The sequence below is a fragment of the Malurus melanocephalus genome, unplaced genomic scaffold, assembly GCF_030028575.1.
Source record: "Malurus melanocephalus ecotype Western Australia unplaced genomic scaffold, MMel_1.1 scaffold_17, whole genome shotgun sequence".
In the NCBI taxonomy this organism is placed as follows: domain Eukaryota; kingdom Metazoa; phylum Chordata; class Aves; order Passeriformes; family Maluridae; genus Malurus; species Malurus melanocephalus.
Window position 1 is genome coordinate 425,483 of NW_026623249.1, and position 27,420 is coordinate 452,902.

A 27,420-nucleotide genomic window follows, 5' to 3' on the forward strand; every position below is an offset into this window, starting at 1 on the left:
GCCGTGCCCCGGAGGGGTTCCCCCTGCCCCGGTGCGCCGGAGGGGTCCCAGTACGGGATCGGGTGCTCGGCACCGCCGGGCGGTGTGGGTCTCGCTGCCCCCCGTGTCCCGCCAGGCCGCTGCGAGGCATCCGCCCCCGGCCCACCGCGGCCGAGGTGGGCTCCCGCGGCGCCGCCACCGCCCACCGTCCGCGGCGAGGCGGGCCGGCGGGGCCGGGGGGCGGAGGGGGAGCGGCGGCGCACGGCGGCGAGGTGGCTCGGCAGCCCTCCCGGAGGAGCCCGGCCCACCTCTCCCGTGCAGGCACCCCCTCCTCCCCGCCCCGAAAGAGGAACTCCCCGCCCGCGCAGCCCGGCCGCGGCGCACGGAGAAGCGGCAGCAGAGGCGGCAGCGCGCCCAGCCCCTCCGCGCACCATGGCGCAGCAGCGCCCGCCGCCCGTCACCGCCTGAGGCGCCCCGCGGCGCCGAGCCGAGCCCGCGCCCATGGCGGCGCCGCCGCCCGCCCTCAGCTGGGCGCTGCCCCTGCTGGCGGCGCTGGCGGGCGCCGCCGGACCCCAGAGCTTCGAGCTGCCGGGGGCCCCCATCGACAACATCGAGGTGAGCGGCGGCGCTGTGCTGGTGGCGGGCGGCAGCTGCCTCTACGAGCTGCGGCCCGAGCTGCGGCCCCGCCGCCGCGTGGTGCCGGCTGCGGGGCAGGGCTGCGGGGAGCCCCCCGGCATGCGCAGCAACCTGCTGCTGCACTACGAGGAGGCCGGCGGGGTGGGCGTCCTGCTGACCGGCTGGACCCAGGATGGCGGCGCCTGCCAGGTGTGGGAGCAGCCGTCCTACCGGCAGCGCTTGAACCAAAGTGAGGTGGTCAGTTGCCTGCCCGACGGCTCCACCGCCGGCGTCGTCTTCCAGCAGGCCGGCGCCTGGTACTTGGCCGTGGCAGCCACCTACTCAACCAGCGCTGACGCCAACCACCTGCACTGCGAGCCCTCGAAGTCGGACAAGGAGACCGTCATCACGGTGCGCAGCATGGTCAACCTGAAGTCCAAGGAGGAGCTGGGCATCATCAAGCGCAGGGAGGAGCCTTTGCATTTTGTTGACGCGCTCCAGTGGGGGGATCACCTTTTCTTTCCTTACTACACGTTGAAAGCCAGGTTGGGCAATAACACGGAGCCACCCAGCATGGCTGTCCTGCGCCAGCTGCGCCCTTCAGAGGGTGGTCTTACTTTACAAGGGCACGTCTATTTGGACTGCGGGTGCAGGAGCCTCATTGTTTCCTCCAGCCTTGTCCGCCATGGTGAGCGCGGCTGGTGGGTGGGTGTCTTCCACCACAGCCACAACGCCAAGGCCTGGAACACCACCGCTGTCTGCATCTTTGGGATGGAGGAGATGAAGGAGCAAGCCTGTGCGTCCACGCACTTCAATATGAACGGGAAAAGCTGTGTAAGTCTGGACATCATTTTGCTAAGCTTTCATCTTGCACGCCCTTGTTGACACTCTTATTGTTGTGGCTGATGTTTCTGTGCATGACTCATGGGGTGTCCCTAACCTGGAGGCATGTGAAACTTGCAGGGAAACTTAAGAGCCACACCAGGCTTTGCTCATCAGCTCTGGCTCTGTCAGCCCTCATGATTTATTCAATACCTCTTTCTGTTTCTAAAAAGCTGGTTCCCTAGCAGATCCTGCTATACTTCCCACCTACCTGTTGGGAAAGACACATCTGAGGGAGCACCTGAGGGCATCCTGGGTCAAGCGTGAGTCTTGGACTCCTCCCTCGATGTGTGCCTAGGATTAGTCGTGTTTCATTTTATTTTCCATACAGCCTAGATAAAGCATCTCCTACCTTATTCTGTGCATTCACATCTCATGTCGTTGCAGCTACATCAGAAGTGAAAACACCCCGTCAGATTGACTTTGTGCACTGGGCTGTGTTCACTGTTATCCCTATCACTTACTAGGTATCTGTGGTTGCTTGTTCAGTGGTATCTATTTCCCAAGCCTCTCAGGAATGRCCTTGCTTGGGAGGACTCTGGAAGCCACCTCCCCAAACTCTTGTGTGCAGGAGACAATGGGTGATACCTCTTTGTTGTTGTAGTGGTTACATTTTCACTAACAGTGGTATCCCATGGAGTTCCCCGTGTCACCTACTCCAGTAACACTGTCTCTTCAGCTCCTTCCTCCTTTTTAAGGTGAGCTGGGCGCATGGATGGTGGGACAGGCAAGGCTGCTGGCTTTGCTGTGGCCTTGGTAAAAAGAAAAATAAGCTAAAAAGGAAATTCAAGAAGTAAAAATGTAATTCATAAGAATAAGGTGCTTTTGCAAAGCCTGTCCATGCTTTTAAATTACACTCAGAAGACTTTCCAGAGCTGTGGYGAAAGGACCACTGAGAAGTTCCAAGGAGAACCATAGGGGATCAAGCAAGGCATTGTAAAGGAACCTCTAAGCTTTTTGCAGTTTCCACACCATCTAGGGACTTTGTAGCTAAACTTCTGAATCCTTGATGTGTTACGATAGGAGTTTCTTGGAAATTCCTTGAAAGAAGTGCAGTAGATTTACTGTCAATCCTTGGCTTTCCAAATCTAACTCATAGGAGTTCAATGCTGAGATTTTTCCAAATACAGACTACCAGAGGGCACGTGTGATTCAGTCTGCTCATCTCCCTGCTGAGCTGTGAGACTATTGCCAGTGTTAGAGGACGTGGTTGTGAATGAGAACCCCATATGTGGGTGAGACAACTGTGCTGAAGTAAATAGTGAAATGCTCTACAGAGCCAGAGCCAATGCTTTGATTTCCGCTGTTAGCTAACTGCTTACTGCATGCTTTCTGTGCTCCCACAAGGTAAACTTCCTGAATGAATTTGAAGTCTCATTCTGATCCCAAAATACCTATTTGCTTGCTGGAATTTTAGTTTGTATTGTTTGTTCCTTATTGCTTGAGAAGTTTCTTAGCGAAGTGCTTTTTGAGCCATCCTAAACAAAACAGAAAAAGAAACCTACCTGGGCAGTAGATCCTTTCTATACACTTTACAAAACCTCATGCAAGATATTTTAGAAAAGCGTCAYGGATCTTATAGAGTAATATAACGCAGGTAAGGGGAGACACGTATTTCTGTTCACAGGGCAATTCCATATCCCCATTGCCTCTCAGGGACTGAATATGAAAAATGAATGATCCACTTGTTTCAGGATTGGTCTGATTCAGACCAGACTCCTGTGACTCCAGAGTTACTTTCATGCTCCTAAAGGCTCATCCCTTCTGGAAATTTAGATTATRTTTGAGCACAATGCTGAGAAATCTCAACTCTAACAATCATTAAGAAGGTTTGCTTACTTAACCTTATGTCCCTAACTATGATGATGTTATTGATAGTGCTATTTTGGCACAAGAAATGCAGTTTACCACTGAGAGAAAAATGGTATTGTAATATATTGTAAGATATCAGGACATCTGGATCCTGTGGAGTAATAATGACCTATAACATTACATGGCTAATTAGCTGTCCTTTTTAAGCTAATTATATGTGCTTATGGTGTATAAACATAGAAATAAATGCATGTAGTTCAGCATTAATATTTTGTAATATTACAGAAGGTTAGGCTAAGCTATTGCAGAGTAAGTTTGGAGATGACAGGCCCATATGCTGTTGCTTCTGGGTGTTTAGGACCAGATCCTTGTTCGTCTCTCACCAAAGTATGGGAGTCCCTGCCATCATGAAATATGCTGTTCTTGGACTTTGAAACACATCGGCTTCAGTGCTGACAGGAAGATGGAGTGTGGCACGTCCATCAGTGTGCAGCTTGCAGCAGTGTGTGCAATCCTAGCAATGTCTCTGGCGAGAAAGGAGTGCCTCATAGCGTGGAGCTGTCAGGAGTACATTGTACTACATACACTGTACTACGATGTGTAGGAGTGGCCATAAGCAACAGTATTTAATTTGAAGTACCGTGCTTTGAAGTCCAGTCTTTTAAAGGCAGTGTTGGTCCTGAGCAAAGGAAAGTGTTGCAGCATTATGAGTACTTGGAGTGAAAGACCTCTCTGGTGCTTGTGGTGAGTGTACCACACTGAATGTCAGTCTGGCTTTTGCATTGCAGATACCATGTGTTGTAGGGTGCTGCGGGTCCTAGTCTTCTCTGCTGGGTATACTTGAATGCTGGAGTTCAGGTGTGATGTGATGAGGTATGTGGATCCCAGAAATGGACTGTCAGTTTATGTAGGAATTGAAAATACGAGGATTTGTTCCCTGCAAGAATACAATTTATAGTAAGCATACACGCTAGGRAGTAGGCAGTTTGTTTTCCTTCTGATCTTGTCATCCTTCAGATTTCTGTTTTCTGATTACCTTTAAGCAGGGCATTCTCTTACCCCTCTCCACTCACACTGTTTATTTGCATTGTGTTGACATTACAAGAGGGACTTAGCCCAAGGTGTTTGTGGTTCTGAATTCCCTGCTATGCCATTGCTATATGGTCTGCTCTGAACTCATTCCTGTAAGGTACTGAGCTTTCTGGCCCTAACCCAGTAAAGCACTTAATGACATATTTAACATTAGGCATATGTAAGTATTTCCATCATCTTCATGCCTATGCATTTAAATGTAAAGCATGTACCTGAGTACTTCACTGGATTGGAACCAAATTGCTTTGCATCCTGTAGAAACTCACTGTAGGTGTGTAATGTCTTTAGCTTTGCTTTGCCTCTTAGGCCAAAGTTGGCATTTGCATTAATTTTAATGCTGGATTAGAGTCTGTCATTGAAAATTAGAAATTTGTAAGATCCTTGCTTKGCTACTTTATCAAAAGGTATGCAACTTCTACAAATTCTGTGGAATTGCTCCTTAGGAGAACTAGCTAAGCCCATTTTTTTTTTTTGTGCAGTAGTGTGTGAAAAGAATTTTGTCCTAGTTGGATGTATTTATTCAGGACATATGCAGTACTGGATTCCTAGAGACAGGATCCCTGTCTAGCAAGAGGCATGTGGTGTTTTAGATGAAACTACTCTGAAAACATTTTGCAGTTTTTTATTCAGCTTTTTTTCCTTTGATCCACATGTCTTAGTTTTGAATATATCTACTTATATGCACTGTCAGGGTGTATGTGTTACTGGACTCTGTAGCACAACACAGATGTACATAAGTGCATCTTCTTCACAATTTCCATAGTTAATAAATGTGAATTTGCCAAATCTCATTCTCAATTTCTTTTCAGAAACCTGACTGGGTACTTACAAACACAGGAAGAATTCTGGAATTTGTAAAACTTGCTGCAGGAGCTAGTGAAATTTAAGAAAGGCTTTTCTTCTGTTTTTCTGTGACTGAACAGGAGCTACAAGGATCACAGGTCTCTCACAGAGTAGCTAGGATGCTGTGAGTCACATCCAAGTAGATAAATAGGAAAAGTGTTCAAATTGGAGAGCATCAACAGGAGAGAGATGTAGAGTATTACCTAATCACAATAATGACAAATCTGGAAATTGCTTTTGCCAGTAAAAAAGTTGCATGAGAAGAAAAGGATTCAGGTCGATTCAAGGATTCACAATTTTTCTGGTAGAAAATAAAAAAAAATGGTTAGTCCTATACCTGCAAGAGAGAGAATTGCTATAGTTTATATTAAGGTGTTTATTTTATGATGTGAAAACGCTAAGTAGTTGTGATAGTTACTAAAAGATGAGCTATCTTAGTTGGATTTTCATTTATTATTTAATTCAAGTGAAGGCTYGTAACAGTCTGTTCTTTGAACTTTTTCATTTTTCAGTGGCTGATACATATAAAGTTGGTATATGCCCCTTAACTTATCAAACATATTTGGGAATCCTAGGACAAGTGCTAGCTAGTATAAKCTGTACCAAAATGAGATTTTAAAGTCAACAGAGTCACATCAGTTTATGTCCTTTAATTTGCAGGAATGGTATTTGAATTTGTGTGGTAACTCATTCCAGAATGATTCATGGTCTTTTATTTAAGGGAAGAATKACAGAATTCTAAATATAATTTTATAATTTTGATCAAAATTGACCCTGTAATTAATTTCTGGTAGCAAARTCAGTCTCCTGTGTATTGCAGACTGCTAGTATTGCATCTGATGTTTGATGGATTTCTTGAGTTAACATTTTTGAAGTGAGTATTTCTGTCCAGTTACAATAAGTTTTCAGTTCATCCCTGTTTAGTGTGGGAAGTTAGCCATGGGAGACTTGTCAACTCTCACACTCCTGGGATGCAGACTGCACAACCTATCTGGACAACCTGTTCTGCTTGATTGCCCACACAGTGATGCTTTTTAATCTCCTGTCTGCTAGAAACCTCCGCTGTTTCAGTTTGTGTCATTATCTCTTGTTATCTTATATACACCTCAGTCAAGAGCCTGGCTTTTTATTCTTTGGTGTCTCTGAAATTGTCTCTTGTGTAGGCTGAAGCAGCCCACTTTTCAAAAAGACCTTAAAGATCTTCAAATCAAACTGTTAACCCAGCATTGCCAAGTCCACCTCRAAACCATGTCCCTAAGCATCACGTGTGCAATCCTTATGAATATTTCAGATTGGTCAAGCATGATTTGTCCTTGTTAAATTTATGCTGGCTTTTTCGAGCCACAAACAACAGTTTGTTCGTCATCTTGTGTCCAGAAATGTTTCAAAGAGGATTTTCTCCATGATTCTCCCAGGAAAAAGTGAAACCAACCAATGTGTAGTTCCCTGAAAAGTTCCTTGTTTTTTTTGAAGATGGATGCAATTTGTCTTTATGCAGTTGGAGACTTCACCTGATCTCCATACCTTTTGAAATATGAGAGAATAACCCTTCAGCTTCATCAGAAAGTCTCTTGGCATCTTCCTGCAGATCCCATCTGTCCCTAAAACTTCTAAAAACTGAGATTTCTTAAGAGATCTCTGGCTTAATCCTATTCCAGTGCTTGTAGTTTCTCTCTTCCTTGAGCTCTGTGACAAAGGACCACAAGATTTTGCTAGTGAAGTCCAGAGCCATGTTTGCCTCCACTGTGAATAAATCTCCGAACCTATTCAGCTACTGGTGTGCTGAAAATGTTGTTTTCATTGTTTATTGCTCATGTGGTGGTGGAAGCTCTCTTTGTTGCCCATAACATACCTTGCCAGTTTCAAAACTAGGTGAACTTGGGCTTTCTTAACACCATTCCTGTGTGTCCAGGCAGTTCCTCCTTAGTCACTTGTTTCTGCTTTCACCTCCTTTATGCTGTTGTTCTGCAGTGTAGTTCAGTCATKACTTCCCTGCATAGCTAGAGGCCACCCTGTGATATGTCTGCTTGCTTKCCTGAGTTTTGTGCTTAAAGGAGTTTGTCCTGAATTACTTGAGCTCTGCTTGCCTTCAGAGCTGACTCTCAGGGGATCCCACTGACCATTTCCCTGAACACACTGAAGCCTGGTCTCCAGCTATCTGGAGCTTGTTCTCCCTCATTGGTTAATAGGACACTTTACCACTTCTATGAACTTAGATCTGAGGGCAGAGAAGGACAGTTTCTGCTGCTGCAAGAAGTCACAAGTTTCTAGCTTCCGCATTTCAAGAGTCTCCATCAGCATCTCACTCAAGCATAGCCTCTGATTGTTCTTCCTGCCTTGCATCATGAGTATTAGGATTTGCCTCTGCAAGGTCTCTCTGAAGACCTGATTTTCTGGTCATCTTTGATTTTTTGCAGTCTGCTCACTTGGACTGGCTTGTCCACTTGACACTGCAATGCACAAACTAAAAAATTTCCTGGAAATACCATTTTGGAACTGTTCATCTGTTAGGTCTTCAGTCCTAATAAAGGCTCATTGCAAGCACCAATATTTGTTACCCTCTGATATAGTAAAAATGGATGAAGGTGGTTAAAGGATGGTGAAATTAAGAAAGAAGAATGAGGTTCCAGAAGATTTTTCCCCCTACGAAAAACACCTCTCTATTGTTTCAGTGTTGACTATTGCTATATGCTTCTTCCAAATCTTGTGTGCTTTTGTATAGCTGCATCTGTTCTTTCACTCTGATGCTCAAACCCTTTATTTTTGCTTTTTGGACAGCTGCAAWATGATGAGTGCTGCATGAGCTAAAAATGCTGCCCTTTCCTCTGAGGCACRCGATGTAAAATAATCAGGAGGAAATCAAGACAGAAAGTAGAAGTGCGAATATGGTGGCTGCAGCTGTAGTCATATGGAGATACAGCTGAAAATGAAATGCCAAACAGAAAATGAGTACAAATACCTTCCATGCCAATAACCAAACAACTATAGACTGTAGCAGCACTACAGAATAGAATAGAGGATGGAACTGAAGACTTAAAAGAAGACAGGTCTTATAGAGTGGTACTGTCTTTTCTTTTGCTTTTCTTGGTTTTGTATGTCCCTGAAAATATTACAGGATAGACAAACAGATGACCATGGAGATGAATGACTCTTCAAATATAAAGGAAGTTTAGACTGTAAATGTATTTTTAAGAATGGATTTCACTGTGAAAGAAGCAGYTTGGGAAGGCCCTACAGTGCTGTAACCCCATTAGTCACAGTGGAGGAGGTAAAAGGACTTGTTAAAAAAATTAATGGATATAGAAAAGGGGTGACAGAAGGGTGAAAGCAGCTGCACCCTGAAGGGAATGGGAAAACTGGAAAAATAGGTTGCAAAAGAGAGAAGGCGATTTTTGTTGTGACTGCCCACCCTCTGAATTCCCACTCTTCTTATCCGTRTTAGCTCAATGTCACGTTGACCCTCCCTCTAGCAAGCAGAGGGAGGGRTGGAGACTTCCACACTTGTCAGTATTGGTTCTTCAGTCAGATGAGGAGGATGCACTGATATGACATTGGTTATTTTATTAGTATGTGGGTCAAAATAAAATCTGTCAGCAAAGCTTTTCAGAAACTGGGTAAGCACTCCTCTTTCTGTGATCTTGTATAGAGTCTGTGAGGATCCTAGGGTCATTTGTCTTTCTTACACTACTACATAGTGCATTGCAGAAAAACTATTCCTAATTTTGGTGGAAATGAAAGCCTGGAAGCTCCACTTCCTCACTCCTTAGCCTGAGTGAAGACTCATTGTGTCCACTACTTCTGGAGTTTTGCTCCCTCCTGATCTGACAAAAAGTGAGTTAACTTTTTCCCCCTTAAAGTACTTGCAGTCACACCCTGCCCCACTGTGCTATCTAACTCAGACCTTCATGGTACTGGATTCTCATGACTGAGTGAGTTTGATTCATGTTCTGTGCCAGTGCATGACAGTTCCTGTGTCTTCTTGCTGCATGAAAAAAAAATAATGACTCTAAATATGAAAGTTAATCAAGTCTTCTTTTACTCCAAGTAGCTGTTCTTTCAAGCTAATTAAAGTAATTCAGATGACTGAAGAACATTTTAATTGGTTTGGGATTACAGTTTAGAAAAAAAGTATTTCTACTGGAAAGACTTTGTGGGGTTAAGCCAACATCATAGCATGCAAGAGAGTTGAATTCAGCTGTTACCGTGTCTTGGATTTGCTCCATAGCTTTGAGAAATGCCTTCACCTTTCTTCTAAATTTGATGTTTTGAGGGTCCATTCTCACACTTTATTTTGTGCATTAAAGTGAAGTAGTCTCTTGCACTCAGAGGGTTCCTGTAGGTCCAGGAATCCATGCTTGAGGCTTAAAATTCTGGCCTTTGTAAGTTAACCGACAGGGCTTGTTCCCAARGACCTCACCTGAGTTCTTGTCCCTGTCTCTCCATGCCTGCCACTCCTTTGTACCAGTGCTGGTGTCTGTCCAGCCACATGTTCTCGTGATGAAGAGCATGACTCAAATGAAGATGTAGATAGGTAGGTAGATTTACAGAGTGTTTTCTAGGCGCTTAATTTCCTTCACTAAGCTCACTGGAGAACTTTATACTAATACAGGGAAGGGGCTGGGGTTGGACGCATATGGAGAGCAAGTGGGGTCACACCTTTCATGGTGTCTGCCCCAGAGATTGACTTAGAGCAATTAGAGGACTTTAAAACTGAGTTACTGCTTACTGAGGAGGCACCCAAGCTTCTAGGGAGTTCCCCTGGTCCTATTTCTCACCCATGTAGATTTCCTTTCAGCATTTGATCATGTACAATTGGAGTTATTTAGTTTGRTTTTTCATTCCACAAGATACAAGGATTTCCTGCATGATTTTTTTTTTATGAGCTGCTTACCTGTGTTTGCCACTTGACTTCCTCCAGGTGGGATGGAGAATTGAGGGTGACATGTTGATTTTAAAGCTCACACAGCTACATTTATGTTCTCTGTGACATGAACTTTATATTGCTTTCTCTTATTTTTATTTTTTTTCTCTTATTTTTATATAATTCACAAGTCTCTTCTTCTCTTCTCCTCTAGTATCAAGGAGGATGAAAGTTTGCATTTTTGTACACACCCACACAGTCTGTTTGAAGTTTCTCCTTTCTTCAGAATATTTGCATGCCTTCAAAAGTGATTGCTGAGTGTATCTGTAGCCTTTAGGTGATAGCAAAGCATGGCTTCATTGAGAGGAACTGACAATTCAGAATTTGGGATATTTTGTCCCAAAAACAAGAGAAATTCTATTGCAAAGTACTTACTGCTGCTAGGCCAAGTTTGTATCCCACTGAAGTCAGTGATTTAGCTGCAGCAGATGCAATCTTTGTCACAGATGTGACCAGTTGTCCTGTATAAAAAACTAGTTAAGTATGTAGTTTCAAAAAATGTGTTGCTCTGAAACTCTTTGAGAATTGGAATGCTACTCAAAGTATTATCTAAATGTGGGTTCTCTGAGAATCTTTCCAAGGACTCTTCTTTTTCTTAAAGTTTTGGAATATATGTGAATGGTTTTTTAGTAAGTTTTTCTTATATCTGATTTTCAGGAGGCACGATCAATCAAGAAATTACCTACCTTGATTCACTCTGGATTAGTGGCCGTTTATGGCACAGTTGTTTTGAACCGTATAGTTCTCTTTTTGGGAACAGATGATGGACAGTTACTGAAGGTAAGCGGAGTGTGGCAGTTCTTCCCTTCTTCACCAGCTACTGCTGTGCTCAAGTGGATAATTATTTCCTGGTTTATTCACTGCTTTATAAACAAATATGATCCCCTGAATATCTGTTTCTTTTTTATTTGTGGAATAACTGCTGTATGGTCATTTGGAGAGCCGGATAACTTTCAAAGGCAGTTCTGTAGCGTGCCTAAAATTCAAATACACATTTCATTAAAACGCTAATGCCTGCTGTATTGATTTACAGACTGTGGAGTTCTCAATTATTTTGCCTTGTTTCCCTCCTTGCTTTGATTTTTCAGTAGAAATATTAAATATTGCTAGATTTTGGAAGCGTGTTTGTTTGTTTGTTAGCCTATCTGTGTGATGTGAATAGTTGTCCATTAGAGAAAAAAGTCAAGATTCATTTTGCCTTAGCTTCTGAATTGTTGACCTACATTAACTTAAATCCATCACTTGAAAGTGAAAGTAATCTTATCTCATTATCGAACAATTCAACCATCCAGTCAAATGTCTTTTATGCTTTATTTTTTTTCTGTGTTTTGCAAGAATGTTTGTTTCCTGTCTACWCTGCAAAGGATGACTCTGATTCTTTGTCTTTATTAAACAGACATATGGAGAGGAGAGTAGTAGAGACCTTGAAAAGTGTTTGTCCATTTGATTTCATTTGCTTTTGATAATGAAAAATGAAGAATGAAGTCTTCCATGTCTCCTTAACACAGTGGAGACAATGAACACTCTCCCTTGTTTAGCCCTGAAAAGGCAGTGTTGGTGTGCTTACTGACTTGCAAAATAATATTACTGTGTTCTCTGGTTCTATTGAATTCTGTGCCAAGGGTGGTGGAAAATGGTAGAGTTGGGCAAGGTAAGAAAAAGAATTATCATCACAGGYGATGATAATTAGAGAAGCTACAAAGAAATTTGTGTATTATTAATTACATTATGAGTGTCCGAATTTTAATTTGCTTTCTGAAGTCTAATACTTTCTTCTCCATTCGTAGGAGTAACATGTTGTGATTTTGGTATATAGGGATCTCTTCTACATTCAGTCTCTGAATCAATCAGGAGCAGGCTTGGTGGAAGGAATGTTTCATATGTTAAACCAGTGCCAAATTCAGTACTAAGTGTGTCTGGCATGGATTTTGTGGAAATTCTGTTCTGATGATCTTTTCCTTCATCTTTTGCCGGTGTGAGAGCCAGTGCAGTAGGTGAATTGATGTGAATTGATGGCACAGTGATTCATCTCAGGAGCTTTGATGTAAAATAAATTAGGCTTTTCTTTAAGATGTTGACTGATCAATAAAAGAACTTGGGAATAATTTAATTACATGTGTTTTAGGCTATTCTTAATGAGGATATGAAATCTAATTGTCCAGAGGTTTTATATGAAATTGAGGACGAAACTTCCATTTTCCCCAAACTTCGACTTGATCCAGTGAATAATAACTACATCTATCTGTCCTCTGCCAATAAGGTAAGTACAATATTTAATAAAATAATAAATTCATGTAAACTACTGCTTTAAGGATTTCTTCCACTTTATAAGTGAAGCATCAGTTTGTGTCAGAGTTAGACCTTTAACATCCAAACTGCAGTTATGAAATTTACATAATGTCTGGTTTTGTCATATAAGTTTGAGCTGCACTCCTGTAGAGTTTGAAGGACTCCTACTGTTGTGGTGCTGTCAGTGTTGCTATGATCCTGCAATACCCTTAATCCCATGCTTATTTTATGCCATTATGCCAAGAGAGTGTTAGTTTCTGTTTTTCTGGAGGTAGGAAAATGCAGGTCATGCAGAGTCAAGCTTAGAGATAGCAAAAAAACTTACACACTCTTCGGAGACAAAGCAATCCAGATGTTGGTAGGTCAGGGTTTGCCAATCAATTAAGGAGTTTCTAAAGTAGAAAAATCTATTAATTTGAGAGCTGGCTTTGAAGCCTTAGTTCTGATTAAATCAGTGATAAAACCTGTAATCAGTGATAAAATTCCCATTGTCTTCAGTTAGGCATAGACTTCAAAAGAACAAAACAAAAGCACAATGAGAAGTGACCAATATGTGTTGGTAGTGAGGCCAAGGGGTTCAGCTGTCAAGGAGAGCTGCTGCATGTGAGCAAACATGTTGGAGTCAAGCAGTGAGTGTCTCCTAGGAGCTGGTGCAGTTGTTGCAGCACATCCTGCAGCAGGGCCACTGAGCAGCAACTCAGAAAATCCCTTTGTCTCACCTGCAGTGTGGAAGGTGACATTGAAAGCTTAAGAGCTTGCTGTCCATCTCAGCTGGACAGGATTTCACCCAGCGCCTAATTGCCCTCACTTACCATAAAATCACTTTTCTGGCGGTGAACATAGTGTTTTAGCCTGCTGTTTTAGAGTGGGGCTAAGCTGGTAGGAGAACCTCTGACTGATATAAAACATCTATCACAAATATAGAAGGAATCAAAATCTCAGTCAAAAGTATACATAGATATTCAGAATAAGACTTGAATTTTCTATGGCTTTGGTACAAGGACCAAGCTGTTGTAGAGGAACAACAGCTTTTGGGAATAAATGCACTTTTCTGATCATTTCTTGGAGCTGAAATAAGGCTTCTACATGGTCTTTTTAAATTTGACAGTAATCTAGCATTAKGACTCTTTTCTGAACTGATTATCTCACAAAGCTTCAGATAAATTGAATTTTATGRTATATAGATGGAAAAAACAGTAAATATAATTTTGCAGGAAGCAGCATATCCTTGTCTCTGTTAAAATATAGCAACTTCTAATTCTTGCGAATTGGTAAAAAATTGTTTGAGTTAGTTTCTCTTACTAAGATCATTAATTCACGTTGTTATTAATAATGTTATTTGTATCTGTGTTCAGTATTTGTAATCAGCTTTCTCTTTTTCTTTTTCTTTTTCCTTTCCTTTTCTGAAAATGGCTGGCTAGGATATTCAAGCTGAATGTACAAGTATAGATACATACAATATAGCCACAATTATTTACATTTACTTACTGAAATGGCATTTTCGTGCATGCTAAGCAGTTGCATGAGTTTGTTCTAGTGTGCACATGCAGTAACCTGACATGGTGATGCAAACACAGATGCATTTTGTTATGCGCATGCATTTTTGGATGCACCTTCATCAATCATTTAAATATCTCAGTTCTGAGGAGAGGAAAATGGTGTTCTGCTAAGCAGAGCATTATTTGTAAAATATACCTCCTTTTTATTATTATCTATAATTCACTGCTGATTAGTCTTTCTTACATTAATCTGCCCATACTGGCCTTTGAGTAGTAGAACCAAATTGTTATTGTCAGAGGTGTTTCATTATCTGATGGCAAAATACAGTGTGTACAAAATAGGCTGCATATTTCTATCCAAAGGTCTTCTGGCAGAGGGGAATCCATAAGGAGACTTCCCCAGAGGGATTGTGCTTGGTTGCTGTCAGATTTTTAATGGTAACSTTCAACTTCCCTGTTTATGGAGGCTATTTTAATTCAGTGTATTGTTGCATTCTTTGGTTTCAGGTGAGAAGAATACCAGTTGCGAATTGCAGTAGATTTTCTTCTGAGCAAGAATGCTTATCTGCGAAGGATCCCTACTGTGGGTGGTGTTCTTTGAATCGAAGGTATCTTTTAGTATTTTAGACTGTCATATAAAAGCAGAGCATTATTAGTCAGTGTACATTTTGACTGGCTTGGGGCTATTCAGCATCAAGATTCTATGTACTGAATTTTTATGGAATCAGTCATAGCCATAAACATGAGACGTTTTCTTGTCATGTGAAAGGGAGCTCAGCACCTTTTGAAGGCTATGTAACCCTCAGATTTTTGAGATCTACCCATAAAATGTATGTTGGAATAAGAATAATAAAAAAATTTTGCTTTTAGAAGAGGTATTTTTGCTTCCCAGATTGATTGATAGATGAAATTGAATACTTGTGCTTGAAGCATCTTAATCACTTGTAGCATCACGTATGTGAGAACAAGAAAAGAGTGCTTAATTGTTTTCATTATTGATAGTTTCTTTCTTCAGAATCACTATCTCTGGTTTAGGCCAGAGGAGAATTTCTTCTAAATGCTTTGTTCCCACATTTGAATCATTAATTTTTACACTTACTTTGAAGCAGCTTTGAAAACTATTTTTCATCTGTGGCCTTGACTGGAGAAATTCCTGGTTCGTCAGGCCTAGTTTTGGCAATTGCGAGCAGCCACATCGTGTAAAACTAAAAACTTAGCAAGGGCCATCCTAAATTTAGATAGGCTTTTTGTCCTTCCTGCCCTGTTTKTGTGGCTTCCTGGCAGTCTCATTTTTTGCTGGTTAAAATATGTCTGCTCATTTTCGTCATGTGTGTGTTTATGGACCTTTTATATTTATTTGTTCTGGTGTTCACATCACCTTTCCCTAAATAGGTTTCCCCCCCGACCTCTTCAATGTTTTTGTGAAAGCACTCTTTTTCTTTGCTTTCAGTTTGGTGTGCTTAAACAGTRAACTTCACTAAGGGTCTCTCACATGAGACACTCCTTTCTTGCCTCCACTCCAGTAATCCTTCTGTGATATTCATGCATCCTTTAAAATGAGGATGGCCAGGACTCTCACAGTGTTCCAGAAGAGATTTCAGCTGTGTCTTGCTTACTGGTGTTTAATCAGACTGTCCAGGAAGCACCTTACTGTGTTCTGGGATCACAAATGTCTTTTTCATGACGGCATTACATTGATGGGCTACAATCATCCATGATAAAATAATGCCCCCAGGTTCTTCTCTTTCTTTGTTGTCTTTCCAACTGATAAGTTTCCAGTCTATAACACATCTGGGTTGTGAGATTTTTATTGCTGTAGGTACATGTTCTTGTACTTTATGCTTTGAAATGTGCTATTTCAACCTTATCCAAGTTTTCCTGAGTGATGTTCTTATCTTCCTTTGCATGTTAATGTTCCCAACTCTATATCATCAGCAGATGTCAACAGTGTAAACCTTCTTTTAYGCACATTTGCCAGTGATTAAAACCTTAAACAAAAGTGCCTGTAAGATGGATTTTTGAGGAATTCCATTAGTAGTAGCCTTCTTTTAAAGGGTTAATACTACCATTTTGGTTTGCTTCGGTGTTAACATGATTTTGCTAAAGATCTGCTAATTTGTGTTGGAAAAGGTAATTATTGGAAGGGAGTAGGTATTTTTTTCTGTAATGGGTTTTCTTCAGCCTGTTTTCTTCCTTGTTAGAAACTGTGTATATTACAGTGCTAAGCTTTTCAGACTATTAGTTACCTTATAAAGAGATTGTGAATAACTCATATCACTCAGTAAATCCCCTGCTTATGAGGGGAATCACCAAAAATTTCTGTCTGATTGAAACAGAAATAATTTACTCTTTTCGACAAAAAAATTACTATAATATGAGTCCTGTTTAACCCCCACATAATTTTTCACTGCTAAATACTTAGTGTCATTAAATATTTGGTTTTGTGAAGTGAGACCTCTGAATGAAACTTTACAAAAAGAGGCAGACATTTTTAGCCAGTATTTTAGTCAAAGTCTATATATGTCCACTAAAGCAATCTATTCCATAATAATTTTGAGATAAATGATATGTTTTGTATTTTTGCAGGGAAATTAATTTTCTGTAAAATACACACTCCAGTTTTAAGTAAAATTTACTAGCAATGCTAGTGCTTCATTTCAAGGACAGTGTGAATCCAAATCCATTGCTTTAATGAAAAAATCTGTACATCTCATTGCAAGTGAAAACAAAATGAAACAAAATGTTTCTACTGTTCCTATTTCTAGTCTTTCTTCCATAGGGACAAATATTTTAATTCTCCTTTTCCCTTACAAGCATTCAAACCAGTTAGTTAAAACATTGTGTGATTTCTCCCAATGTTTATAGATCTTCTGTAGATGAATCAGATTTGCCTGAATYGTGTTGAAATACAATTCCAATACAAGATATTGGAGTTTTACATTCATTTTTCCATATGGAAACAAATGTGTTATCGAACATGACCAGACTTACCTTTGAATGTAGTCCGTGTGTGAGACATCTGTGGGCTTTGTTCAGGGATTGACGCCTGAGAGAAAGAAAGAAGCCAAAACTTTCTCTGAAAGCATGTTTTCATTCCATAAGGAAATCAGTATGCTTTAGCAGGACAGAGAAGGCAAATGTGTTAGGATCTGTAGTTAATACAAGATTTGTGCGGCAGAGTCTTGAGTAAATGCAAACAAACCAGTATGCAGAAGTATTGTGTTATCATCATGAAATAAGAGGATCTCACTTCCAATTGCGTAGAGAAAACTTTAATAGTATAAAGAACTAGATTTCTGTGAAACATTAAAAAATGAATCTTGACTCTGCTTTTCTCTGTACACACATCTATGTATGTCTAAAATCTGATCCAGGGGTTTCATACCTTATAGCTTCATACTTGTATAGGGTCCAGTTCACCTTTGCAAGAAAGCCAGACTTAGTTGTCTGAGTCCGTATGTTAATTTTCAGAATCATGGGGTTCACAAATAATATTTATCTGTTATATTCAGTCGAAGTGCTTGTAATCAGTGTCAATTTCCTAAAAATAGGGCTATTACAGAATAATTTCATCTTTAGGTGAGTGGAATTATTTTRTTCTTGGCCTGTACAGGGCAATTTTGAGAATTTATTCTGAAGGGCATGAGATGTGACTGCTTCCTATGAAAATGACTGTTCTCCACAGCACACTGTTTGGGTGTTACAAGTCAGCTTTTACAGAAATAAAAGATGCATTTTTCCTTCACATAAAGACAAGCACAATCCTGGATCCTGGGTGGCATTACTGGTTTTGCTTGAAAAACTCAGATTTTTCATTGTAATTGAGGGAAACAAGTTCACTGCTTGTGTTCTTCAGGCAGTCTAAGAAAGCAAGTAACTTCTTCCTGGGATATTGGTAAATATTCGGCTTGATAAATAGTTTTCTTTTTTAAATATTTCAATATTAGCATCACTGAAATTCATACACTTATTTAGTGCCAAGTACTGCAAGTGTGTTGCCTTGCATCTTTATCATTATAATCCTCAGCCTTGTCAGAAACTCTGCAATGTCTTTCTTCTGTCTGTCTTTGTTGCCAGTGTGAGTTAGCAATCCGTACATATCTGAGAATCTGATCTATGTGCATCTGTTGATGACAGATCCTATCTTCTGTGGCTCTTAAACTGTGGTGCTAATGAACCTTTGTGATCTCAGAAGGGTGTAGAGAGATAAAAATGAGACTGAAATTTGTCCTAGCTCATGCAGTTTGAAAAAGTCGCAATTTATTACAGTATCATGATCTGAATGTATTCAGATGCAAAGCCCCACCAGGTTCTTTAGCAGCAGGAACTCAGTTTCCTGAGTTAGACCACAAAGGAAGTGACCTTGTGCTTGACTGCACTCCAGTTGCCAACATGTTGATCTGCAGAGAGGATGACGATGGTTTCTATCTTTTTTGGGGTTATTTTGGGCATTTTGGAACGTGGTGGATATTTTTGTTGAACATGTTATTTATTCTGGAGAGAAAACACATTGTTTGTGAAACATGTTTTTCATGTGAGTTCTTCATGAAAAAGGCCCATGCTTTGCAACTGTGAACTCATTTCTAGTTTTTAGCGAAGGAATGGTTCATTAAGGCAGATGTCACTGTTCATATGATTAAAGCTATACATGCTTTTACATTTGATAGAAAAGTAGGATTAAAACTATTAAGTGTTACATTTATTTATAAATATTCAATCTTAATATTAAAAGTTAAGATATATTCAGTTAGCACTTCCTTGTCTTTAATTGCTAACTATATGAAATTCTTTGGAGTTAATCTATGAATTGTTCATTGACTGTGGACAGCAGACAGCATTTTAAGGATTCACCTTTTGAAATTGTTGATTGTCCATCTAATTTGTATGCCTATGGTGCCTTTTTCTTATAACATGTTTTTAATATGTGTAATCTTTGTAGTACTTGTGTATCCCACTGTTTCATTCTCCCTTAATTTTTTGTTGCACAGTTTGTTTCGTACAATTTGGCATCTCTAACATTTGTATTTACTTTGAGCKATCCTATTTCTGAAATGAATTTTATGCTTGAAGACAGAGAAATCTATTTTGAACCTTTTCAAATCTGGTGTTTTTCACCAAGTACAGTGACATAAAAGGGAAAGATTACCATTCATACCAGTGGATGACAAAGGATATAAGGAAAGAGCATGCATCTCATCAACTATACACATTTGTAGTACAGGTCTACATTTGAGCTTCACTCCCATCTCTTATACCCTCTGGAGAGAGCAAGCAGTTTCTATAGTGTGGTTCATTCCATTTTTGTATGAATGTCTAAAACAGATTAGGTGAATTGTACTCTAAAATAATGTATTTCTCCCCACAGAGTAAGGGGGACTGGGGGCAGTGGGAGGGATCAGATCTAGAGCTGTACAATGAAGCAATGAAGCTGGGGGTGATGAATTCCATCCCAGGCTACCAGTTCCACTGGCCAAGCATCTAATACTTTGTTGAGTCTGATTGACTTAATCAAGACCCTCAAGCATATATCAATGCATTGTAATTTATTTTGATAAGCAGAAGATTTTACTGATTGTTTTCCTGAAGCTTTTTGCCATTATAACCATATTCCTGTAAAAAAATCAGTAGTGTTCCTGTAAAAAATCAGTAACTTTAAATAAGTGTCTAAAGTCAAAGGCACAATAAGGAGGCTAGTATAATTTTATGTATACTTTTAGGTGCACATTAAAAGAAAATTGTACACATTCAAACAGAATAAATGGTTGGTATAACATTTCACATGCACCTGATAAAGATCTGAAAATCCTGCTAAGTTTCCCTGCCAAATATCAGGTATGTACACCCAGTTTTATGTGTGTTTGTTCATTGTGACTTAAAATGTGTAATTTTGTTGCTTATTGCAGCTTGTCTTTGTCACCACGTTCCATATACTAGTTCCTCTTACCCCAACAACTGGCAAATATCTTGGAATTCTCAGTAAGATGAATGTGTGAATTAGACAGATGTTCTCTTCCTCTCCTATGATATGTATCCTGAAGCTATACCTCATGATGTTAAGTAAAAAATTCAAATATTCACTGATCTAACAAAGGTGATGTTTCTGTTGTATCACTGTATCAGCTATTTAAGTATTTCCAGTAGCTATGTATCAAGTGCAGCATGGAAGTTCTGAGCTTTGTAACAAGTTGAAAACATTCACTGAAATACTCATGCTAACACAAATTTTTAAGTGCTTGATATTARTCTTTACTCTCTATCTGTTCGCACACATCCTTGAATGTTTGATTAGCAACTATTGTGACTGGCCACTTAATCTGCACACTCTTGTTTCTGATTTCCTGATTGAATACATTAATGTAATCATATTTGTAAAGCACGCTCAGCCAGAAACAATATAGTTCTGTTTCATAATTAAGTGCTCTTTGGTTATGGATGCAAACGATCTCTCTCTGTGAAGATTTTTACATTCTTACTTAAATATTTTTAAAGGAATATAACAGCATATAACACAGCAAAATTCTAGTTTTATAATCCAAAGTTATTTAAGATTGCTTGCCTGACATRCCATACAAAACCATTTAACTTCTGGAAGCAATGCTGTTACTTTCAGAACTCTTTCTGTATAGTTTCTTTAGCTGGGAGAGCCGCTCTCCTTTGAGAGTTTACCTAGTGAATTGTCTGCTTCTGCCACAAAAATATTCCCTTTGTGCATTTCATAGTTTGTCTTTTTTCTGTAAAGACTCKGTGGTAACTTAGCCAGTATAATGAAAAACACCTGTTGTATTCATGTTTTTATTGTTTTATAGGTTGTTGTGACTGCAAATGTAAGCAAAACCCTTACTTTCTGTATGATAAAAATTGTGACAGCTGTTGAAATATTTTATGAAAATGTGGTGCTGAAAAACTCATCCTGTTTCTGCAATCTAACCACTCCGATGATAACTGATAACGGTATGTTTTACTGTTACAGGTGTTTAGTGCTTATTCACTGTTCTTTAATACTGGGGAGTACTGCATAAATACAGGCTTAATGAGTGTGAAATGCTTTTTATTAAATGTCATTGAAGAAAAATAGTTCATGCTTTGTCGAGTARTTTGAATATACTTACACAGTTCTTGGTGATATAAATTTTGTTGATGTAGAATCCTTCCAAGAAGTAATAACACACATTACCCTATGTCTGGCAGCAGCTTCTTCGGTTGACCCTACAGCAATGCAGTGCTTTAGCATTAGCAGAATATTTATTTGCATGGTGTCATTAATAACTATTTAAGGAAACTTAAGATAAATGCARTGACAATCAGGCTGGCTGGGGCAATGGAAGCACTGTTGGTCTGGTGCTCTGCCTTGACGAATAAACCCATCTTAACTCTTCTCTCATCTGCAAATAGAATTTGTTTTTGCAAGAAACTGTACTAGTATAAATTAGAGGAGGCTCTAATAGCGAATGTCCGTACAATAAATGATCTTAACATTTAATTGTTTCCAACCTAACTTAGATACTGTGAAACCCCCATGGTTCAGTGGGGTACAATTTGGTGGGTACATCCTTTTGACTTGATTCCATTCATCTTTCTGAATTACTGGTTGCATCATTTTGCCATAATTCTCATACTACTTTGTTCACCAATGGTTCTCAGAGACCTGAGCAGTTTGTATTGGATGTGTGATGCTTGTGATCTGGTTTGTGTATCTAATGGGCACCTACAGTTTTTAGAATGGGCTGGTAAATTACTGAATGTCTTCACTTTTGAGGTGTTCTTTAGGCTTTGGTCTCAAGGGATCAATTCATAATCCTTCGCAGTGGAGTCGTGTTTGACTAACAGTAAGGAAATGTCCCCCTTGCATTTCTTCAAGTGTCTGTATAGAAGCACAAAGCTTTTTTAATAGAGATTAGCCTTTTAACTTCTTGAAGTTGCTTATGTTAGAATGTAAAAGAGAATTTTTAATCTAAACTAAGAAACAGATACCAACTCAAGGGATATCACATGATCTTAAGTAACTTGGAAACAGGAAATTCAGATTAATGCCTTGCCTCTATCTCTTCCTCAGTAATACAGCRCAAAAGACATGCAAGACATGAATCTGATTCTCTCAAAAAACCTTCATGTAGGAAGAGGAATGAGATGTTACCTAGTATTTACAAGGACTTGTTGCCCTGAAGAGCTCAGTGCTACAAAGAGTTCTCTCTCTCAGGGGCCCTTGCCCCTGAAGGAGGTTCTTTGGAATATTTGGATCTCATGAGGCTTTGGCCTATGGTATGGGAAAACCCTCTCCGGTATTATAGAAATGTTGTGTCAAAAGTCCCAAAAGCCATGTTTGATTGTAGTTACGGAGTATGTTGTTTGGTTCTCTGTCCTCACAGACTAAAGCTTTCTCTTAACTCCATCAGCAGGTTTTCAGAGAACAGTGTTATGGAAGTCAGCTCACCTTGCCTGTGCTTTGTGCCAAAAATGAGCYCTTTGACAGTGTTAACCAGAAGTCTGTGAGGTTAGCTTGCGCCTGCCAGTATTACTGCCATTCACATGTTCCTCTAAGCTGAGATGTCTTAGTGGATAATTCAAGTGTGAATTAACATTGACTATTTGTGGTATTTCCTGTAAAGTGACCTCAGTTTCACAAGAGGATGCACTTGCAAAACTCCTTTAGATATCATTCCTTGGAAAAAAAATATTGAAAATACCTGCTATTCAATGCATCTAATGCATTTTGAAAGGTCAGCCCAGACCATATAGAAAATAATAGGTTCCATTAATTTCAACACAGACAGAAACAGGAAAGCATATTTGACAGGCTGTTTTTTWAAGTATTTATACAAGCTTAAAAGAAAAGACAAACTTTGCCAGAAGGAGAYAAATTCCTTACTTTTACTTACTACTCCTAGTGAAATACTAGGAGTATTTCCCTTTTTTGGAAGCTCATGGCTTGAGACCTTTCTCATATRTTGATGTAGGCAAGTGATTTAGGCAATTGTGTGTCAACATGTTGGATTTCTGCTGATAAATATATTTCTGGAGATGCAAATATATGCTTGATGAAGGATTTCAGAATGCCTGTCTGTACTCATCCACATCTTTAAGCATTATAATACCATTAAAATCAGACTCTTTGCTATCCATTTAGTAAGGTGTTTGATCATATGAATTGTCCCAAGGGCTGTTTCTAACAAGCAGTTCAGATGACCTTTGCAGTGAGCACCCAAGTGCCATGCTGCCATGTGGAGGTATGAGATACTTCTGATTTAACAATGTAGATATAGCCTAAGCAGACTTTGATCTGAGCAAGCCAGCCTGTGATRAAGACAAAGGTTTCTCTACCTTTGCAAGATAGTACTTAAAATCTGTGTAACTTTCCTGGATTAAAAAGCTAGCTACATTCCAGCATAGAGAAGTCACAGAAGTATGGAAATGGGTTTCATTTGATCTCAGGCAGCCATTCATTTTACAGACTACACATCTGCAGGCACACAGATGAAAGAGACCATGGCTTAAGTGGTATATATCTAACTGTACTGTTCGATGTGGTATTCTGCTCATAAGAGAAGATACTCTTTCATACCACAGCTGCCAGTGAATTGTTGGTATAGTAATTGCTAGCTGAAATAATGGCAAATTGACTCATGCAATCATAAAAGATTTAAATAGGATGAAAATTGCTACTGCATAGATTACAAAAGGAGAYTCTGAAACCAAGTCTGTGAGACAGAAAGAGAGAGAAGTATGGTGTGGTGGGATCTCTTGCACTGGAACAGTCTGTTATGTTAGAAGACTTGATTTTGGTTTTTTAAGGTCTGGCTATACCACAGTACATGTCACTGTGTGTTTTTTGAGAGATGATTTTATATCCCTGCTTCATGGTAGCATTTCCTTATCTGTATCCTGACAATAACATTACTTTTGTTTGTCATGAGGTGGTGGCATCAAGCTTGATTAATGTGTGTGTATAAAGCCTTGTCATAACTCAGCTGAAGAGTGCTGTGGAATTACAAAATCTAGGGTTTTTACCAGTCAGAAGTGTGAGTTGAATGTATGAGAGAAGGTGCATACTAAGTACAGAACAGCTAGTTTGAATTTKCAACTGAAGTTTTTTTAAGCAGTTATTTCTTGTAATATCCAGCATATACCTAACATGTWTATTCTTCCAGATTGTCTAGTTCTCGAAGCATCACTGTCTTCAAGCTCTTGGAATATCACACAAACATTTCAGCTGAAAAAGTAAGAGCGTGATTCTTGCTAAAGTTCATTGAGGGGTTGATGTGTGTGTGTGGGAAAGTGACTAAAGTCATTCATCATTCCTTTTTATTTATCAAGGAACTACATTTCACTAAAGATAGTCAGATCTGTTTTATTGGCCCACTTCTTCCTCCTTGTCTTTTTTTCRCCCCCCTTAAAAAGCTACTTTTTTTGATGAATCTCTTATTTAATGGGACCCTGGAAACTAACTGTAGGAGAGTCATTACAATGACTGAATTTATGACAAGTGCCTGAAGAGATAATAAAGGATGTCACAGTGACATTAAAATCCTTTTTGTCCTTAGGTTAAAGGTGGGCCCCTGGTACTCAATAGAAGACCTGGATTAGAGGAGTCYGGAGATGTTTTTAAATTACTTTGTGAAGCTGTTTTATATTAGACCCAGATGCAATTTAACTATGGTCCATAGGTAGCAGGAATATAATTAAGCCAGAAAGTAACATCTAATCTGCTAATAGGAATAATGAATACCTATTTTTCTGTACACATTATTTTTCAGACTCTTTGTTGAGAGCTGGTAGAGGAAGCATTCATGCCCAGTATGTGGCCCAACACTTCACAATAGATGGTTGTTAGTTTTTAGAAAGATCTGGCTAATATATTCTGTAGTTAAGTACAGTGTTCCCATTCAGAATGTTCCTCCCCTATACAAAAAAGCAGGAGCTAAACTGTGGGCACCTGAGGTTGARCTCTTGCTATTTGGGAAGGGGCACATCACTTCCCTGTCCCTGGAGGAGCAGGGGGAAGGAGTTGTCTTTCTCTAAATCAGAGCATTTCCCAGCATGTTTGGGAGGGACTGTGCTGCTTTTGGCTTTCTTCCATACTGATAGAGGCACTGCAAAGCAAATTAGGGACAAAYTAGTCTCCCAACAGGCATATTTTTTGGTTGGGGAAGGTAATAGCAAACTGGTAATACTTGCTACCCACATGAACAGAAGTTCAGACAAGCTGGGAAAAAATCAGTGATGGATTTCTGCCCCTTTACTGTTAAAAAGTACTACCTGGCAACTCATATACTSGAGTAAATCACAGTAAAATGTAACCCAAAATGTTTCCTCTGCTTCCTGCCTTTTTTGAAATTAATGGCTCTCAGCATCTGAGTRCAGATTGTATTTCATACTAAGTTTGTCCTCAGAATAAGTAAAATAGAACAGTAGACTTGGAGGGTAAATGGACTTCTATCTGTTTCATTACATGTTTGGTTGTTATCTTGGGTTTATGCTTTTTTTCTGTCTTTTGAAATTTCACATTTATGACTGAATTTAGAATGAGTTCCTTCCTCTTAAAAAAACTTTGTTTCTGTATTACCAGCTGCTCACAGTGTATACACAAGGGTGAGTGTGCCAGCTGTGAATGGATACATGTCTCTCCTGCCACCACCTGCCAGGTGAAGTTTGTTGGTGAAAACTGGAATCCCCTGTCATGCCTTTCCCTTGTATTTTTTACATCRGAGCAGCAATCTGTCTCTTTTTTATCCTGACATGAAGAAATGCTTGTTGTTTTTCAGGATGATTGCAATAGAGCTGCTTCCAAGGGGATCGCCACTGCACAGAAAACAGAGGTAAGTTAGCATTTTAAGATCAGCATTATTAAGGTTCTCTGGGTCGGGGTGAAATTTATTTAAAATGACAAGACTTTGAAGAAACAATAGAGATATGGATGAGAAGGCCGTCGGTTATAATGGAACGYAATACAGAATTTGGATTGATGCTACTTAGTGTTCTGTTGGTGTTAAAAAGTACCAGCAAAAGCTTGTGTTTTAGATGCAGGCATTGAGATAGTGAACACTGCAATTGTCATGTCAGCCTACCTCTAGATGCAGTATTTACARTATTGCCTTAAATGCCAGAGTCTGAGTATGCTGTATTTAGTCACTCCACAGGAGCCAGCACACTGAGGGCTGGAACACGTGAGCTGACCAACAATAACAAAAGAGAACATTTCAGGCTTAATATATTATCTAGACTTAAAAGCATGTTTGAGTTCTGCTGTCACAGACAACTCTGGGAAACTAGGCTTCAGAGTCTCAAATCTTCCTCATTTTATGCAACTATATCACAGCTTCTCCTGAAACATAGCTGCCAGGGGAGCAGAAGGAAGAGGAGGATGTGCCACCCAGTTTCTGCATAACAGAGAAGTGGCTAGAGGATGAGTCCAGGAACTGAAATCCAAGGGTGTTAGTAAATCTCTAGTTCACACTTTCAGAAAAATTTTCCTTGTTTCCAGGCTGTAGACAAAACTGGAGATGGATCCACACAAGCTGGATCCCTGGGAAGGAAGAAGTGTCACTACTGCTAAAGTACCTGCTGAATCTAGTTGCTGAGTTCTCTGTAGAGTTCATATAGACTGTATGTGTGCCTACAATCTAAATGATTTGTCTCATAGACCAGCTCTTTAATCTTCTGCTTCATAGCTCAGCCCTTTAACGAGGTTATCCCTTCATTCTTTATGGAATCAAAATGTTTTTATTTTCTCATAAAACTGAGTGATCTTTTTATCAGTGGTTGCTTATGACATGCAGGTGTTAGGAAAGAAATGAGTAGTAGAGAGAAATTTGACTGATGAGTAAGTACATAGAGATTTGCTGCCTACACTTTWTGGTTTCTGCTTTTCTGTGAGTGATGCACCATTGTTATAAATAGCAACTGTGTTCTTATTTCTAAACGTTTCATAAGAACTACCCAATTTTTAACCTCTGAAGACAGGAATTACCTCTTAAATCCAGCTGTTCAGCTGATGTTTCTTAAACAAAATCACAAAATACATTTTGTTTTTCACAGAGATTAATAGAATTTTAATAGTTGTGCTTCTGAGCATTAATATTCTGGATTTGATCTGTGTTTAAAGCATTATGTCTGGTGAATATAAGAGGAAATTCTTCTTTGCTCTGCTTCCAAGTGCATTAATTTGACATTGGTAAATAGTTGGAATTGCCTGGGAGATGGTTTTTTTTCCACATGCCTTATCTTGGAAAGACAGTGATGGACAAGCCAGTGAAAGCACCAGAGGCAGTGCAAAAGCAGATGTTTATTTAGAAGTCATTGATCCATTCAGAGAGCTTGAAATTGCATTTGAAATCCTGCTCTCCTTTGACTGCTGGTGCTTTAAGGAGAACATACTGSAGAGTGGAGGGAGAGGATTTGTGTTTCCCCACAACCCCAGCTGAGCATTTAGATTAATATACGTTTTTTCAGTGYCAGCCCCAGCCCTCCTCTTGACTCCAGCTGCTGGTTTTC

General features: G+C 39.8%; 1 protein-coding gene across 2 annotated transcripts in view; it reads left to right on the forward strand.

Annotated features, from left to right (window-relative positions):
* The first annotated feature begins 383 nt into the window (after window positions 1-383).
* PLXNC1 (plexin C1) overlaps window positions 384-27,420 on the forward strand; it is a 68,439-nt gene continuing 41,402 nt past the window's right edge. Inside the window, exons 1-9 of one of the 2 annotated variants that reach the window (XM_057386873.1) lie at window positions 384-1,428; window positions 10,802-10,924; window positions 12,270-12,404; window positions 14,440-14,540; window positions 19,650-19,764; window positions 20,739-20,883; window positions 24,078-24,147; window positions 25,496-25,571; window positions 25,692-25,745. In XM_057386873.1, coding sequence (XP_057242856.1) covers window positions 481-1,428; window positions 10,802-10,924; window positions 12,270-12,404; window positions 14,440-14,540; window positions 19,650-19,764; window positions 20,739-20,883; window positions 24,078-24,147; window positions 25,496-25,571; window positions 25,692-25,745 — 1,767 coding nt within the window. In that variant the 5' untranslated portion in view covers window positions 384-480. The remainder of the gene's footprint in view (window positions 1,429-10,801; window positions 10,925-12,269; window positions 12,405-14,439; window positions 14,541-19,649; window positions 19,765-20,738; window positions 20,884-24,077; window positions 24,148-25,495; window positions 25,572-25,691; window positions 25,746-27,420) is intronic. The other variant, XM_057386865.1, reaches the window with a different exon arrangement.